Genomic DNA, 19,478 nt, shown 5'->3' with positions numbered 1-19,478 from the left:
CACCGTCCCGACGTCACCTTCCCGCCTGCTGTCAGATTGCGGCTCCGGAGATATATTTGTTTTAAATGTCGCAATGGTTTTGCGGCTCCCAGTTTTTTTTTTCTTCGGAAACGAGTCCAAGTGGCTCTTTTTGTCTTAAGGGTTGCAGACCCCTGCACTATCTGATTGATAAATAAATCCTAATATAATGGTGTAGCAGCTAAAACACAGTGTATGTAATAACTGCTGAATCATGAATGGTCAAAGTCATGTTTTTCAATACTTTTGAATGTTCTCCTTTTTGACAAATGACCTTTTATAACCACCTGCTGCTTCATTTCATAACATTTTGTTATGAAATCCTATCAAAAGGTTTTGGAAAAATCTCTTGCATCTCCCAGAATAATTCTGTATGTTTATGGATATTTTTTCAGGTTGACTTTCTTCTGTGAATAGGATTTCCTTCTACTTATTTGCAAGTGGCATGATCTGCCTATTTCTAGAATCCTAATACTACTTTGAGCTTGCCATTGAGCACTGCATTTTCTTCCTGGTTACTGAAACGCACTTCCTCTCTGCCTTAAAATAGCTGACCCTGCTCACCTCCTTCCAGCAGTTAAAGCAGATGGGCAGTCAAGTGCATGACATCAAGGAATCAGCAGGAGGCACCACAGAATTAGCTTTACTCCTCCAAAGTCTCAGCATGCTATTCCTACCAGGCAGATTAAAGCTATGATTTCAGACTTGCTCTTACAGCTTCTAAGCACCACGATGCATACTGTGTCTTTAAACCCAGCAATGTTCTCCTATCTCTACTAATTAAGCTGATGTATCTTAATAAATGAACTGGCCATAAAATCCCATTCTAGTGCCAATAATTGTGGATTACGTCTGCCCATTATTACTCTTCTGTCATTCTGTGTACCCCATGTTCCAATGCCACGAGACCACTTTCTAAAACAGAAAGAGACTGATCTGAACTCTGAAAAATATTGGCTAAATATTCATGTAACATTTATTCGACACTTTTATTTTCACTGGTGAATGGCCAAATCTTCAGAGAACTACATCGGCTCAAGGCCTAATGAAATTGATATTGCAACCAGGCCATTCTCAAATATGTCTTAAAACCTTATGGAAATTGTCAGGGAACTGCCATCAGAGCAGGTGGTGGAAGGGCTCAAGGAGGTTAGGAGAGACTTAACAGCAGAGGAAGGAACCAGCAGGGGGAGAGAAGGAGCTCCGAGGGAAAGGGAGTCGGAAGAAGGGCTCTGGGACACTTCCAGCGAAAACAGTGAGGAGGTTTCAGGACCTCCTATAGGGACACCCACACCTCGCCGGAAACTGTCACGCCGAGAGTCCAGAAGACGCGTTTCCTTTAAGGAGCTTTTATGTTGGAAGAGATTCCGCAAACGCCCACTGTCGGATTCTGCCAGCGACTGAGGGAGCCATGCTTAAGGGCTCCGCTAAAGACAGAGTTTTGCTAAGCTGAGCAAACCCTGAGGGACTAAGCTTTTACGCACAAGCAGCTCATAATCCCATCACAGAAATGTTGATATTTTATGAAGCAGAAACGGTTTTATTCTCAACCACACCAAACAGATTTCAGTCTCTTTGTTAGGGTTGCTCCCTCTAGTGGTTTTAATGCAACATCATATTACAAAAATGTCCCAAACAGCACTACTGCCTCAAAAGGGGATGGATGTTTAATACTGTCTTCTAAGAAACCCATCCTGAGGTTTTAGGATTACTGGTTAAGTTGAAATCCTCCTATCGCATGCTAAAATTATTCATTTCCATTAAGCAAAATTTCTGCTAGTTACATAGTAAAAGTTCATTACAAATACGGATTTACACACATATCATCTTGTATCTATATTAACATGTGTTACTATTATTTTGTAATCTAAATGTGGTACTGTTTTTCATGACATTCATAATCTACTTGCATTCATAATCTATTTGCAGCTATTTATACACAACTTATATACAATAACTAATGCAGAACCTTTGCTATAGATCAATTCCCATCAAAATAATTATGTTTGTGATCAATTCACATTTCCTTTCTCTAGAGTGTCTTCATTACCTTGAAGCTAGTTATTGAAGTACTCTTATTTGCATTTGCAAGAGTCTGATTCACCCATTTAATAATAACCGCATCATTTACTTTTTCCCCCTCACCAAGGTCCGATAGTACGTTCAAAGTGTACCTGCAACAGAAAGAACACAGTATTTGCAGTTGATAAGGAATTTAACAATTCCTCCGTATTTTCCTGACGTGTTAAAACAGTTACAAAATACAACTTTCATACAGAAAAAAATTATAGAAAATGTGCTTACATTGAGAACAGAAAAAGCAGGAGGGTTAAAAGCAAACTGCAACTTTACTGAAATTGACACAGCACCAGGCAGTATAGTAAAAGGTAAGGTAAGGTAAAGGACCCCGGGATGGTGAAGTCCAATCAAAGGTGAGTATGGGCTGCAGCGCTCATCTCGCTTCAGGCCAAGGAAGCTGGCGTTTGTCTGCAAACAGCTTTCCGGGTAATGGGGCCAGCATGACTAAAACGCTTCTGGCCCAATGGGACACACTGTGATGAGTGCCAGAGCGCATGGAAATGCCATTTACCTTCCTGCCACAGCGGTACCTATTTATCTACTTACACTGGTATGCTTTTGAACTGCTAGGTTGGCAGAAGCTGGGACAGAGCAACGGGAGCTCATCCCATCATATAGATTCAAACCGCCAACCTTCCGATCAGCACACCCAAGAGACTCAGTGGTTTAGACCACAGCGCCACTGCTCCCCAGGCAGTACAGTGCAGGGACTTCAGCATAAGCCAAGTGAAGCACAATACGGCCCAACTGCTTTTTGGCAGATAGAGCCAAACAAAGAGTAAACATGAGAGAGAATCAGACGCAGGGCAGGCACTACTGCCGCTAGTCACATTGGGAAGCATTTTATAGATCACCCTCAGGTGCTTAATGGTATGTCTGTTTGTGCATGGTGGGCGGTAATTTCAAACACAAGGGCTGTGGTATGAGTTGAGGAGCTTCATTCTTCTGCCTGCCTGCTCTCTGCTCCAAGTTTCTCCAGTTGTTTACTGAATTTTGTTGCTAAATAGTTTTATGCTGTGATTCCTAATTCTGTAGCGTATGACTTGTGCATATATTCCAGATTGGATAAAGTCAAGTTCCTAAACTGTACCGAAGAATTTTCTGACAAGACAAACACCTGAAAATAATTTATCTGACTTTACAAATAAAACTGCAGACTGGTTGCAAACAAATGAAGAACATATATTGGTTTTGAAAACATTTTGGTTTTGTGAGCTATAACACATCCTCACCTTCTCATTAACTGCCACACCAGTGCCAATGTCAATGTTGGGTTGCCTTCATTGAGGTCCTGTCCACCAATCCCAACCAATGAGAATCTGGCCTTTGACTTCCCCAGTTCCACTGCATAATTACAATTTTCAATCTAAAAGAAATGACAAATCAAGGTCGGAAACTATTTGGAACCATGGGCGTTGCCAGGATTTATTTGGGGGGGGGGCTGGCTTTATCTTGAGGCAGCAGAGCCGAGTTATCTGCGATGCAATTGGCCAGTTAGTTAAGTAATTTTATTTATTTACTTGATTTGGGGGAGGCAGCTGACTACGCCCATGTTTGGAACTATTGTTTATCAAAATATTTTAATTGGAGCAAACCAACCATAACACCAGTGCAGCAAGAGCACCCTATACCAGCAGATGAATGTGTTTAATGTACATATGTATGGTGTCATGCTTGCTGCTTAGGCATGCGGTTAGACAAACTTCATCCAAATCTTCTGAAAATATTAGCTTTTATTAATATGAATCAAGGCACAGAAAACCTAGGCATACACTCCTAGTGAAGGACTACTAGGCAAATACGATTTGGCTAATTTAATACTCTCACCTGTGCTGGCAAGCATTTCCAACCTTTTTTCTTAACGGAACTGTACAACACACCTCCCTTTCCTAAGAACATTATCTAGCCATCTGTAAACAATAATAAGTAAACACAGATCTAAGCTCAACAAAAAGAACAACATCCAGATCAGCTAAAGTAGTGGCACCAGAGGTCACCAGTACTTGGTCCACCACTTAGGATGCAATTACCAGAACCCTTCCTCAAAGCACACAGTCCTTATACTGGCAAAGTCAAGGATCTGCCTTGAGATGTCACATTTATGGGCAGCCCTCCTCCAGCAGGCAAAGCACATGCCTCAGAGGTCACAATATCACCTTCAGTAGTGTCACCTAAAGGAATGTCAAGTGGGCTATCCAGTTGGTAGTCCTGTTCTGCAAGACTAGAACCATCCTGCACTAAGCATGCACCCACGCTGGTTTCAGATACTTCACTTTTGAAGTGTTAAATGGCACCCATTATGCTGGTACCTGCAACCATGGTGAGTCACCACTTGATACTCTCCTCATGGCCCATCAACAAGCAGAGTTCACAGCTGCCCCCTCCTTATGGATTTGTGGGTCATGGCTTGAAACACCTCACCACCAATCCCTGGGGATAACTGAGTGAACTTGGAAAGAAGTTCTAGACTTGGCCTCACTGGCTAACATTTTCTTCCAAGTTCCCATTTGGTTTAGTGATCTTCAGATGAAGTTGCAGGAACGATTAGTAGAGGCAGTTGCCTTCAGGTAAGGAAAGCATGTCCCCACTAGGTGCAGCCTGTCCATTTGCCTTCCATATCAGATTATTATTTATTAAATTTGTATACTACCTTTCACCTGAAGATCACAGGGTGATGACATAACACAGTGGCCCTAACATGCCTACTTCCAATGACTGTAGAGGCCATAGAGTCCTGTAGTTGTATCAATAGAATGCTTCTACCCTGGCTTTGTTTGTATGTTTAGAGTGTCTGTATCCTGTTCTGTGCAGGTGACTGAGTTTCGTATGCTTCATATGTATGCTCACCTACCATATGTAATGCAGAGGGACTTTTTTTACTAGACTTGTAGACAGTGGTTTGGTTTCACTTTCTTGCATAATCTGTTTTGCATTATATCTGCCTAACATGTGTTTTGAGTTCTCTGCTATAGATGCATTCATTGTTCCTGGCTTTAATAGAAGCCTTGAGGTTTTCAATCTGTTTTCTAAATAAACATGCATGTGTGAAACTTGAACTGTGTGGTCTGTGATGTGGTTCACTTTTCTTGGGTGAACTGCCCTACATGTGTTCTGAGTTTTCTGCCACAGATTCACCGATTGATATTAATGGCAAGGACAATCTCAATGTTCCCCTTATGAAACATGCAAAATTTCTTAATAATATCCTGCATGTGTGTGCAACTTGAGACGTGTTCAGCAGCTAAGCTCAGCCGCTTGAGTGACCTGCTCTGCATCTACTTTTAGTTCTGGCTCCCTGCTTGTGAAACAGCTCTAAATTCTTTTGCATTCGACTGATCAGTGTTGGCCATTTATCATGGTTATATTGCTCAATGTCTCGAGACTTGTAAGTTCATTCAGTACCATAGGTGAAAACTGCATTTTCTGTAGGCATGTATGCCTCTGTGACATGCATGCTTCATCCCAAGTGAAGTATTTGCTGAGGTCCAGTCTAAGGGCCACACCAAGAAACTTATTTCAAGAGTTGTAACCATATTAATACGCTACCTTAAGCAAGGGTGAATAATTCAGGGACACCAACACCATTCATGATAATGCGGCTTAAGCAAATGGCTGAGGAGCCACTGTGGTTTCCAAAACAGACACTTTTACAAACCTTTTTCATGTTACCCCCAAGTGCAGGATACGGTGGTTTGTTGACGTGGTTCCACTGTACAGGTACACGAATCATCTCATAGAGCTGGAAGATTACTAAAGCATCAGCAAGGTCACTGGTCAGTGTAGAGAGAGGGAGAGAGAGAAAACATATATATTTACACAAATAAATTATTTGTTCCCTGAATGCAGTCAGTAGTGTATCCAAGTAAATTTCTGAGGCTTTCATTGCTTGGTACTCCTCTCTTTTCCTCCTAAATTATTTACTTACTTATTTACTCACTATCACAGTCACTGAGAAAATATATATCTATATCTATACAGTGGTGCCTCGCAAGACGAAATTAATCCGTTCCGCGAGTCTCTTCGTCTAGCGGTTTTTTCGTCTTACGAAGCAAGCCCATTGATGGCTTAGCGGATTAGCGCTATTAGCGGCTTAGCGGCTTTTAGCGGCTTAGCGGATCAGCTGATAAGCGGCTTAGCGGCTTAGAAAAAGGGGGGGACAGGAAAAAAAACTGCAGGAACTCGCAAGACATTTTCGTTTTGCGAAGCAAGCCCATAGGGAAATTTGTTTTGCGAAGCGCCTCCAAAACGGAAAACCCTTTCGTCTAGCGGGTTTTCCGTCTTGCGAGGCGTTCGTCTTGCGGGGCACCACTGTATCTCTCTCTATATATAATAAAAAAAATTATTTATACCCTGCCCTCCTCGACCAAGACTGGGCTCAGGGCTGCTAACATCAGGTATAAAAACAATTGATTAAAATACAACTTAAAAAGAGGATTAAAATACAACTTAAAATGAAGCATTTCAATGGAAGCCCAGATCAAAAACTGTTTGCGGGGAGAAAACGTCAAATCTTCACCAAGGCCAGCTATCCAGACTGGTCCTACATGGGCCAGAAAAAAGCCAGGGAAGTCCCCAAATAGGGGTTCCATCACAGAAGGAATAGGAAAGAGGTGGAGGGGATCAGGCTGATTTCAAGCCAAAGGCCAGGCGGAACAACTGTCTTACAGGCCCTACGGAAAGATATCAGATCCCGCAGGGCACTGGTCTCATGAGACAGAGCGTTCCACCAGGCCAGAGCCAGTGTCGAAAAGGCCCTGGCCCTGGTTGAGGCTAATCTGACTTCCTTAGGGCCTGGGACCTCTAGAGTGTTGCTATTTATGGACCTTAAGGTCCTCCGCGGGGCATACCAGAAGAGGCAGTCCTGTTCTGAATCTGGCAGTCCCAGTTCTGAATCATAGAAATAATAGAATCATAGAACTGCAGAGTTGGAAGGGACCATTGGGGTCATCTAGTCTAATCCCCTACAATGCAGGAATCCTTTGTAAGGCTCAAACCCACAACTCTGAGATTAAGAGTCTAAGGCTCCACCAACTGAGCTATACCAGCCTATCATCTCTAATGATCAGAAAAACAGTACTGTGTTATCATTGATCCAAGCAAAACTAAGTCCTATCAATTACAACATTTTCCAGTGAGGGTTACACCATGGATCAGTTAAATGGCCAGAGTCAAGAATAAAAATATTACCTGTACAAATGGTTGATGTAAGGAGTTACACCCAAAGAATTCATCCAGTTTCGGAATGTTCTTTCTTCCTTACTTTCTCCTATAGCAAAGGGTACAAAATTTCTTAAATAACACATTTTATATGTGCCATTACTCTGAAAGAATATAAAAGCAATGTATCTTTTCCTGAGAAATAATCTCTTCTGATCTGGCTTTTAAAAGCTCTGGGTACAAATGGAACAGGCATCACAAAGCAGAAGAGGTATTTCCTCTTTCTATTAAAAAATAGTAGGTCTGGGTGGGCAGTACTACCAAAGAGGGAAAACGTCTACTGTTTGAGAGATGTAGTTGGTGAGGAGTACAAGAACTTAAAATCATAAAACCAAATTAAAAGTACTTAACATATTTGTATACCAACACTAGTCCACAGAACTTTGGAAAGTATATAGGGGGAAACAGTATTTCCTACTCTGCAAGTGTAATTTGAGTTTAGCAGAGATAAAAGGTAAAGGGACCCCTGACTGTTAGATCCAGTCGCGGATGACTCTGGGGTTGCGGTGCTCATCTCGCTTTATTGGCTGAGGGAGCCGGCGTACAGCTTCCGGGTCATGTGGCCAATATGACTAAGCCGCTTCTGGTGAACCAGAGCAGCGCATGGAAACACCATTTACCTTACCGCCAGAGCGGTACCTATTTATCTACTTGCACTTTGACATGCTTTTGAACTACTAGGTTGGCAGGAGCAGGGACAGAGCAACGGGAGCTTACCCCGTCACGGGGATTCGAACCGCCGACCTTCTGATCAGCAAGCCGTGGGCCCTGTGGTTTAACCCACAGCGCCACCCCGCGTCTGTAGCAGAGATATAGGCTACCTAATGCAATGCTGCCTAATGAGTACACTGAGGGAGTACACTGAGGGAGCAGACTGAGGGGGCATTTGAACCTTGGTCTTCCAAGTCCAAGACCTCTACTTAATTCACTATGCCACACTGACATTGCTACAATATTATGCATGTAAGTTGATCAATACCATTTTCATGTTAAAGTTATAACTCTGTTTATATGGCATACATTTAGGGCAGATTAACTTTGGGAATTCTGCTGTAGATGAAATTATGTGGTGTTTGATTTCCGCAGAATTAAACTGCCCTTACTGTTTTGATCAAAAGTGTCGAATTTTGGCTGCGTATGCACCATACATTTAAAACCAATTTAAAGCACATGACTTCCCAGAAAGAATCCTGGGCATTGTTGTTTCACACACACACACACACACACACACACACACCCCGTTCCAAGTTACAATTCTCTGCACCCTCAACAAAGTACAGTTCCCAGAATGCTTTGGGGAAAGTCATGTGCTTTAGATGTATGACATGTATGCAGCTTAGTATTTCTCAATGGGGCTATCTGTGACCTGCATCTATTTAGAATCAGGATGGAATGAGATGGTTGAGACCCAAGGTGGGAAAACACAGAACGTACCACTTCAAACTGCAGGCAAGGTATCCCTATATGAAGAACTCCCTGAAGATATAAAACTAGTATTATAGGGAATGATCTGGTCAACAATCTGTCTCACTGATGTGCAGTTCTTATTGCAGAGTGATGTTTTTACAAGGGTGAACATTCATAACTAGTGCATCCCCGTTGCCTAAAATACTACTACGGCCAATTCTATCTTTTCTGTATTCTTATCACATTTTGCTACGTGTGTAGACATAGCAACTATTTTCCTCTTTATTCTGTATTACTCTGCCCTTCTCTTTCATTTGTGCTCATTAGGAACCAGCCTATATAAATATTATACTATGCCACTGTATATAATCTTAATTATTACTTTTTTAAAAAAAAAACACAGTGACATCCTACACATGGCTACTTATCTAAGTCCCACTGAGTTCAATGGGACTTTTCCAAGGTAAGTAGGTAAAGGATTGCAGCCTAATTCAATATGTGATGTGTAGAAATTAAATATTTAAACAATTCTTCCTAATTTCAACATATTTTAACCAATTTCACGTTGTGAACAGTGAGCCAAAAAATAAAAATTGCCTTATGTGGCAACCTTATACAATTCTTTTCCTCAAGGCTGTTTCTGCTCAAATTGAGAAACATTACATTTTCTCCACATGCTTACTTAATTGAGAAAACCTTGTGATTTTAAAATTTGGACTACAATGTATTTTGGGATCAATGATTAAAATGAGCTGTGTCGATATGCTTGATATATTTTTTAAAAAAACAATCTCTAACTCAAATGTATTTTGAACATTTCACAGACAACTAACAAATGCTTCCAGGAAAGCTTATTGCTGAAAGCATAAGAAAGGAAATATGTAGAACTTCACTCAAAGTAAGAATTTAAAAACTGCATGCTGAAAAATGCCAGAAAAATCCACTCTAGACCAATAGCAGCAATAGCGTGCAAGTTGAAAGAACGTACTTCTGGTTAAAAGGAACCGAGGAACTAAGAATAGCACACTATATTTAATATGCCACTCTAAACAGGATTATTCGTTAAAAAGGAACCTAAGAATTCTTAAGCTTTTCACCTTTTTGAAAACTGGCCAGCTTTCCATTACCTCCCCCCCCCCCCCAACTTCCTTTTCATTGTTCAGAATATACCTTCTGGAGACACAGACTGAATTTTATGTAATGGAAGGGACAAATAATAGAAAACAAAAACTGAGCTGGAGCACCATAGCCAACATGCCCTATGGCACTTCTCTTTGTGTGACTAAAATATTATGCAGTAGCATTATGCCAATAGAATAAAGAAGAGAGGGCATGAGTCACTGAACAATATGGCACACCTCTCTCTCTCTCTCTCTCTCTCCCCTCTCTCAGTGGCACAATACTAGGTACAATTTAATTTATCAAAAGGCTAGTCAGTAACAAAACATCCCACAATCTTTCTGTGGCAACAGAAATAAGAATCTTCGGGCATAATTGCCAGCTCTTGTTTCTCTGTGACAGCAAAAATCCTTGTTTATCCATCACCAATACAAAATCTAAAACACTAGAGCAATAGCTTGATGCATGAAAGGCCCCAGTGTCTAAGCAATGTGGGAGAAACACTACTGGATGCTAAACAGTCTCGCCACCAGTAAGGCAGACTATTTTCCCTTCAGTCAATTGGTCCTATTCACAGTTGTATTTGTTGTCTTTTTATCATGCCCTTCATCACCGTGTGATGACAAGGTGGGTTACAAACAAGATAAAGCAATCTCTAAAATAATAAAACAATATAAAATATAGCACTGCTACAACTGCTCCTTCTCAATGCAAATACCAATAACGTCACACTTCTATATCATTTAAGTGCCTGGTGGAAAAAGATTGAGAGTGTGTGTGTGTGTGTGTGTGTGTGTGTGTTTAACAACAGAGAGAAGTTGCAGTAGAATCCTAATGCCTTGGAAGACGATGGCATTTACACAGGACATAAAGACATACCCAGAGTATAGCTCTGGACCAGAGGAACTCAAATCTGTATCATTTTACTGTATTTCTAAAAGAGTATTCATGAAATTAGAATTCGAGCCAGCTGAGAGAAAGAAGAGACACTGTATTGTTCCAGAGGATGAAACTGTCCCTATTTGTGTGTCTAAAGTCTTGACTCTCCTTCAGTCCTTATTTGTGAGACTCCAAGTCACGGCTCCTAAAACAGCCCTGTTATGTATGAAAACAGCCTTCAACCTTGCATTTATATATGAATGAATTAATATTTTTCTCTCAATTGTAACGGCATATTAAAAAGAAAAATAGGTTATATGACCAGTGCAGGAGGATAATTAAGGGGGGGGGGAGCAGTCATAGCAGGAAGGGAACGAAATCAATCATCTCAAGATAAATACATTTACAGGCTAAAGAAAAATACTAAATACAGTACCTACATTAGGAGGAGTCAAATCTGCATTTCATGAAGAAAAATGGGAAAATTATAAATGATCAAATTATGAAAGCTCACCTCAGAAATAACTATAAAGAAATGGATGTGCTCACCATTCATATAGCAATATTTGACACACACAAAAACCCACTACAAAATGCAAGCAATGAGGATAAAACTGGATCAAATGCTGGAAGATCTTACACAAACACTTTCTTCTTCCTTTAGTTCAAAGCAGACAGAGAAGCTTGAATCATATTGGGGAAAAGGTGTTTTAACAATTTTGCCATTCAGGGTCTCTTGAGGGACTCACAACAAAGGGCTCATACAGAGACAAGATTATAATATTTGAACATCAAACAATCGCAATATTCTCTGTTAAAATATATAATGTACATAAATAACGCAAAGCTATAAAACTGAGTACTGTCCTCCCAAGTGCCGTTTTTCAGGCCGTTACCACAGACCCTTTCCACCTGGTCATTATCAGTACCAGTTGCTTGGTTTTAGTGACAAGAGAGGGGAAATGGTTGCTGTTCACTTGTCTCAACTCCAACAGCAGTCTTCTTTAAATGGCTGCAAGTGTCATAGCCCAATGTGGAAAACAAAACTCGCAGGCCCTTTGTAACAGAAAAAGAATATAAGCAGGCAAGGTACTTATAGTTTTGGAGAACTTCACAACTCATCTTAAATTTTTAAAGAAGACCTCACTACTAATCTGCTCTTAAGATTTTAGGGCTTTGTAGAGATGAGGTAGCCAGGCATCCTAGCTGTACTGAGATAATATAGCCTAACTGCCCATAATGCTTGTTGCTCCTGCTAGGGAGCCAGAGAATTCCAATGAAAGGAGTGGTGGAAATTTTGCTTGTTCAGTCTGTGGTTCTTCCTCATCCTCTGTTTGAATTGCTGCTTCATCAGTTGGTTCTACTGCTACCTGGACTTCACTCCATGTGCATACTAGCTGCAAATTTATAACCAGTAATGAAACCACATTTCTACAGTTTCTGTTTGCAGTCTGTAAACAGGTAGGTCTCCCTCTTATTGTTCCACTATTATATGCACCACTGGTTCCCGCTGATCAGCAAGCTTTTATTTTCACCTAAGACTAAGGGTCACCAGCTTCCAGAAATGACATATGGGATGCCAAAGTGGTTATTAGTCAATTAATTTTTTGCAGCTTGTTTGGCAGCAAGATAATAAGTGTATCACAGTCTTCATCTTAAATCTTTTACGTACTGTTGATCTATCACCACACCTTGTCCTTTTTCTTTAACTCCAAAACACAAATCAATAGGAAATAAAGATGGTCTCCGCTTAACATTTTTCAGGTCCTCTAGTGTTCCCAACATGTTCATTCAGGTAATGACTGCACCTTTTCACTGGATATCCACTTGGGTAATAGGAAACTGTGACTTTACTCCTGAGATTTGACCCAACTCTGATGCAAAAGTAGCACCTTAATCACTATGGCTTCTTCTAGGAAACCCACAAGGACTGATGAAGATGTTCTACAATACGTTAGCAGCTGTTTGGGGCATTAACTGATCATTTTGCCACTAATACATTCCTTATTCCTTCACAATCTGGCTCCAAAGTTAAGTTGTCTATTTGAATGAAGCCTAGCAGAGAAAAAGTCTGGATTTGTACCAGCTATGCTGTTTTTTCTTCGTTGGTCTTTCTTTTACTAGAATGCTCACAGGTCTGACATTTCTCCTCTACACTCTAGTGACCCCAGGCTAGTAAAAATGGTCCCAAGCCAGTTCTACAGTTCTTTCAAATCCATTGTGGCCTATTTAATCATGAATTCCCTCTGGTGCTCTAGCATGATGAGTGTAAAAAACTACCAGCTGTTAAATTGTCTCTCCCCTTAACTGTACTTTCCTGTGTAGGACTCCTAGAGAAACAAAAAAAATTGGCTACTCATGTAGATGTAGTCTTGTCTCATACTCTTCTCCTTTTTCTTCCTCTAAAGTAGTTTTACACCCAGTTTCCAGGAAATGAATCACATGGGCAATATATTTGTCACTTCCCTGTAGCTCCTCCAATTTACAGGTCTAGAATCAGAGGGATCAAGTTTTTCAGGCCAAGTATATGGATTCCCAAATGATGGTGGTATACCACATTCTTGTTTTACTAACCTTGTTTTTCTAGATGTTACTGCTTCTTCATGAAAATTATCTGTCTGAGAGCCTATCAACTCTTCATGAGCTTGCATTATTGCTTCACGAATTTCATTATTCCAGACAGTCTTCTCAGTTAAAATACTTTATTGGGCTCTGCCTAGCAACACACTATTGTTTTACATTTTCCTTGTCATTTAGTGGCCCTTAGTGTGGGCTTTCTTGGCTCATACTTGCCGTTTCAGATTTATAGGCAATATTGAAGTTGTACAGTGACAAAGCTGCCACCCACCTGCATCCGATTTTGCAGTCTTCACATGTCATGAGACTATTATTTGTCATCACTCTAAATTCTGCACCATATTTAAAAAACAAAGAAATTGATCACAAATAGCCCACATTAAGGCAATAAATTCTAATTTATGAACTGGATAGCTGCATTCAGAAGAAGTCAGTCTTCTACTAACATAAACAATGAGTTGAGGTTTTCTGGTCTGTACCTGTCAGAGGGCAGATCCTAGTTCAGTGTGTCATGCATCAGAATGAAGAGTATATGGAAGTTTTCCATCAGCAAACCCAAGAACTGGTGCAAAAGTGAGACTCAGTTTTAAAGTTTCTAAAGCATCTTGAAAATTTTCATTCCATCTATCTTCAAGTATTTGTCCTCTATTCCATTTCTTCCCCTTTCCATCTCCAGCAAGAAAGCAATTGAAAGGTCTTGCAAAAATGGAATATTGGTCTACAAACCCCTGGCAGTTTCCAGTAAATCAAACAAAAAAAGCTGTGCAATTCTTTAATAATTTGTACTGGCCATGCTGTGATATCATATGTTTTCTTTTTATCTGGGTGGAATCCATTCTTAGAAGTAACATGTCCCAAATATTTTATAAACGTTTGAAACCGTTTACTGTTTGAAAGTGCTAACTTCAATCAACATTTCAGAACTTTCACACTTCTTTACTCACAAGTGGCTGGAAAAAAATCAAATTATCCAAGAATGCTACTGTCCCAGTGAAATGCATGCCATGTATGACACTTGGCATAACTCTCTAAATGGTAGCAGGAGTGTTTGTCAACTGCCAAGCCAATTCCAAATGGTATGGTGAAAGCTATCACTTTGCCCAACTGAGATCTGATAATATCTGCCTTTGAGGTCCAACATGGAAAAGCACTTTTGCCCACAAAGCAAATGTTTCTTTCATCTGAGGCAGTGGGTAAGTGTCTTCTCAAGCCATGCTGTTGAGTTCTCTGCAGTCTACCACCATTCTAATGAGTCCATTTCTTATGCTGCAGCAGCACTGGTGAGGCATATAAGCTGCAGGCTTCCTTTATCACACCCAGTGGCACAAGTGTTGTCACAAATCTTCAAAATCAGAAGGTGATACCTTTCTAGCCTGTTCTTTAAAAAGCGCATCACTTGTGAGCTCAGTTTTCCCCAGTGAAGAAACTGAAACTCAGAGGTTAAAGCTGTTAAGCGTTTGGGGCTTTATTAGAGAGGAGACAGCCAGCCATCATCCAAACTGCATGCGGTGCTATAGGCTAACTGTTGACAATGTTGGCTGCTCCTTGCTTCAACTCTCTTACTGAGCATATGTAGGAACATCCTTCCACCAGAATTCATAAATAAATATGTATCAGTGGATTATATTTACATACCACACTGTTCTAAATTGTTCTTGAAGCTGCTATTTGCCATGTTGGGGAGAACCTACAGGCACCAAACACATTTCCCCCCGTTGTTCAAATAGCTTCAGGGCAGCAATTTAGACCCCAAATGGGGGGATAAGAATTAGACACCCCCCTTCACAGTGCTGCTTCTCCCCTGGACCCACCCTGACAACTGCTTTGAACATAAACAACAAGCAAAAAAGTAGGAACAATTGTGGTTCTCTGAATATCAACTTTAATTTGGCCCTGAAGCTAGAAAAAATGATGCTTTGCTTTAGATAAACTACATTTGTGTAGATGGCATAATCTGTAGAAGGATAACTACTGTATTACTTAGAAGGAGTAGATAATGACCACATTTGGATGATCATAGCTTGGTTTAATAAACCGAGATAGGAAAGAGCCTCTTTGCTCCTTTCATTGCACAATCCGGCAAACCACCCAGGAAGTCTACTATTAACTAAACTTTCTCATTTTGTCCAAACCAGGATACTCTGATTTATGGAGCATATTGTGGTTTTTATTGCATTAGCCATGCGGCCATAGCATAATATACATAGAAATAACAACATAAAATGGGGGTGGGGAGATAAAAGTGGATGTCGTCCTGGGCGAATACTTTGAGAAAATGGGGATAACAAAAGTAACGGGGGATTTAAAACACCGAGTGACAGAGAACACAAAAAACAGGTTTGATTGTGCGGCATATCGACTACATCTGTGGTATTAAAGAAGGAGTTGGTGCCGCTTTCTTCTTCATCACACTAAGCAGGAAATTAGCTGTCATCTCGGTAATCCAACAGTCAGAATCCTGCAGAAGAAGGGACACTATCCAAGGCTGGATTGGGAGATGAAGCTTGTTCACGAGAGGAGTTAGAAACCGAGATCTTTCATCTGTCCAGTTGGGACAGAAGAGCATTACATGTTCCATAGTCTCCAGAGCTGTGTCATTGCAGGAGCATGTTCTATTTGCGATGGAAACTCTGGAGTAACGACCCGACAGAACTGCTGTAGGAAAACAGTTGAGACGGGCACAGGTAAAGACCCTTCGTTTAGCCTCCGAAGGAATTGTAAAGCAGTATAGAGGGATCCCTTCAGGGGGTGGAATAGCTAGGGCTAAGCCTGAACACGGCCCTCTTGCATGGGAAGCTGTGTTAGAGAAGTCAAGTTGCTGTAGCTTCTTTTTGATTAGAGGTAGGGCCGCCGGGCTAATACAGTCTAAGTTAAAAGCAGTTTTGCAGTTCAAATTGAGAAGAGAGCGGAATTTGAGATTAATTGTAGTTTTCCAAGGAGAATTATGAATATCTCTTAGGATCAAATTGGAGAAACCACCTCTAATTCGAGCATCCGATGCTAGTAGGTGGGAGCTATAGGAAATGGCTCGACTCCATGCTCCTTTTACAATTGAGGGCTGGGCGAACTCAAGTCGTAGGGCTGCACCTGAGACACATCTCGGGACGCCGGAAAGAGATCTCAGAAACATGTGAAGTGGGCGATCCAAGTTGCCTGATATTGCTGTAGTCCATACTTCGTAGCCATATAATAGTTTAGGGACAACTTTGGCATTAAATATTTGAATTGCTGCTGGAAGGTGTTTGCCGCCCTTCTGGTGATAAAATCGGACAATGGCATTAGAGGTCGTGGTTGCAGCAAGAGAGGAAGATTGTAGATGGGTGGTCCAGGAGAGATTATAAGTAAATATTAAGCCTAGATATTTAAAGGCTTTTACCTTTTCTAAGTAGCCACCTGTGATCTTAAGCGGCTCCAGCTTGAGTTTGCGGGAACGAGTGAAGTGGAGAACTTTCGATTTTTTATAATTAATATTAAGAGCTTCTGCCTTACAATAGGCGATAAATGCATTAACTGCATTTGCTAGGTCCGCAGCTGTTCTGGATAAGATGACGGCATCATCCGCATAGAAAAGGGAAGCAACGGGGTGGCCTGCTCTGATTAACAGCTTCAGAACTGTTAAACCGGTTTCAAAAAGTGGCTTAATAACCTGGTTTTGAAGTAAGGAAATATTTCCTCCCAATGCAGTCACCACCACCAACTAAAAAGCAATATTTATTAGGACTACAACAGAAGAGGATAGTGCAAAATCTCCTCTCCCTGCCTGTTGTAATCTCCCCTGTCCTTAGCATAAAAAGTGCATATTAAATGCAAAGACAGATTTAATACCATATCTATTTAGGCCCTCACTTTTAGCATCTGAGCTCTGTATTCCTGTCATGCAGGGAGGGAGGGAGGGCAGGCAACCCAGTAACAGTTCAATTAGTACTGGGCAGTTGTGCCATGTTTTTCTCAAAAGTTGGCCAGAGCACAATGCCGAATGATCAGCCACAGTCGGTTTATTAAAGGATAAGTTCTTTCTAAAGGGCAGGCAAGAGCTTCAGGACAAAAAAGAAAAAGCGAAAGAAATCACTTCACGCAATGCACAATTAACTTATGGAATTTGCTGCCATAAGAGGTGATGGTGGTGCCTGGCTCAAGGCCAGACTACGCAAGATGCTATTAACATGATTAGCAATTGTGTGGATGAATGTCTTTTTAAAAGGAAACTCCAGGTGCGGGACTCAGTCCACATGGAAACCTGGCATTGAGAGTATTGGGCTTCAGGCTTTGCCCCCTCACCTGCTACAAGCTGGGAGTGTGAGTCTAAGTGCAAGTGAATGAGAGAAAGAGAGAGAAATCTAGCTGAGAACACAGCAAGGCGCAAAGGGGGTTAAAGGCTCCTTCCCACCCACAGCAAGGCTCTCTTGTCTTCAACGGAAAAACAGCCATTCACACAATCGCTAATAGAATGGATGGCTTATCATCTGGGTAGGGCCTTAGGATGGCTTTGAAACAGGACTAGATAAATTTACAGAGGACATATCTATCCCATGCTACTTGCATTATAAATGAATGGGGCCTTCAGGTTTAGAGGCCTCTGAATAAAAGTTGCTGGTTGAGTAACAGCTGGCGTACGTTGCGGCCTACAGGCCCTGCATGCACGCTTTCCAAAGGCATCACGCTGGCCACTGTTGAAAAGACTATTCTGAAGTGGCATCTGTTGCACCACAGATCATCTTATACCCATTTTTATGTATTTTACCTATGGACTGCATTTATACAGCTGCCCTATCACTGGAGTAGATAATTCAATAGGAGTTAACAGGTGCGTTGAATTTTCTGTGAAAACATTTTGAAAGAGAAAATATCAAGGAAATTCTGAACATCTCAGTATGAAATAATTGAGCATTATTCATCATTCTCTAATGTCACTATGTTACATTAGCTCACCTTCCAGTAAATTGACATCATAAGAAGAGCTTTCGGGCTTCTGCAGGGCAGGGTACGTATTAAAGAGATTTGCAACGAAGGCCATGTTAAGTTTAGGATTGCCGGCAACCACATCAGCAGGAGTCACAAACTGTTTGCAGCCCAGTTTGTCTGCCTGTTGAAGCATATATTCGGCCCTCCTCAGGTCATTTTTTTCCTTGAAAAACAATATAAAAAGTAAACCTCACACTTCAAAAAATACTAATTTTGACATTTTATACAAAATATCTACATCTTAATATAAGATTGTACTGAACATAAATTAAAATTCTAGATCCAGTTGCAGACCAGGAAATTGTTTAGAAACTTATTTTATTTGAGAACCTTTTTTTTTTGTTTTGTTTTCAGGACATTTCACTGCACAGAAAAAGCTTGGCTAACAGCTTATTACAACCTAAGCCAACCAGGTACACCGTCCAGATATTTCGGACTACAACTTCCATCAGTCCCAGTCATTACTGCCACGCTGGCTGGAGCCAGTCCAAAAAAGCTAGAATGTACAAGGGTTGGCAAATGTTGACCTAGTGAATCTGCCAGGCTTAAACGTAGCCCACGAACAATGTATTGAAACCTGCCAGAAGCTTAGCAGCTGCCCATTTTTACAATGCTGGCCACTTAGCAAAACCAGTAGGTTTGTCAATATCTTGGTACACAACAATACATGACTGCTGCACTGCATTCAACCTGGTGGGCAGACTACTTGTTGGGCAGATCTGAATCAAAGCGTAGTGCAAGGTTCAGAAAGAAAAGTGTGAAATTACACCTTATTGGAAACATTGGAAGCATACAAAAACCTAAGTTTTTCTCTTTTGGAAACTTCTGGTTTTTTAATAAAATCACCTGAACAATTACAAAATGCTGTCAACAGAGTTATGGCTCAGGTCAATTTAATAGATGGCTCATTTTAAAAGCAGTATCAACTTAAAGTTCCAAAAGTCCAGACCTTACATTACAGATGCTCTACAAGTTTTGTGCACTCTGTTGATCTGTGCTTGTCATTCAAAATGGTTTGCAGCTGCTTGGTACAATGACATTCTGCAAACACACACACACACACACACAACTTACATTGAGGCCTGAAAGATCAATAACAATAGCCGTTTCTCCATTGTTGCTTCCTTTTGGTGCAATTTGATTCAGCAAATGGTAGTAGGCCCTTGAGTCCTGAAACGAACAATTGAAAAAACCGGAACAAAAGTCCTGACTGGCAGATA

General features: G+C 40.9%; 1 protein-coding gene across 1 annotated transcript in view; it reads right to left on the bottom strand.

Moving 5' to 3' along the window:
* PLS1 (plastin 1) overlaps positions 1-19,478 on the bottom strand; it is a 56,119-nt gene that overhangs the window by 4,259 nt on the left and 32,382 nt on the right. The window contains exons 9-14 of the mRNA XM_079977941.1: positions 19,333-19,428; positions 18,226-18,421; positions 7,285-7,363; positions 5,753-5,867; positions 3,330-3,463; positions 2,069-2,192 (exon numbers count right to left, since the gene is read on the bottom strand). Of these exons, the coding sequence (XP_079834067.1) occupies positions 2,069-2,192; positions 3,330-3,463; positions 5,753-5,867; positions 7,285-7,363; positions 18,226-18,421; positions 19,333-19,428 (744 nt within the window). The remainder of the gene's footprint in view (positions 1-2,068; positions 2,193-3,329; positions 3,464-5,752; positions 5,868-7,284; positions 7,364-18,225; positions 18,422-19,332; positions 19,429-19,478) is intronic.

The sequence above is a fragment of the Podarcis cretensis genome (assembly GCF_951804945.1).
Source record: "Podarcis cretensis genome assembly, chromosome: 5".
Taxonomy (NCBI): domain Eukaryota; kingdom Metazoa; phylum Chordata; class Lepidosauria; order Squamata; family Lacertidae; genus Podarcis; species Podarcis cretensis.
The sequence above is the reverse complement of the archived record's forward strand: the minus strand, read 5'-3'. Positions and strand labels throughout refer to the sequence as shown.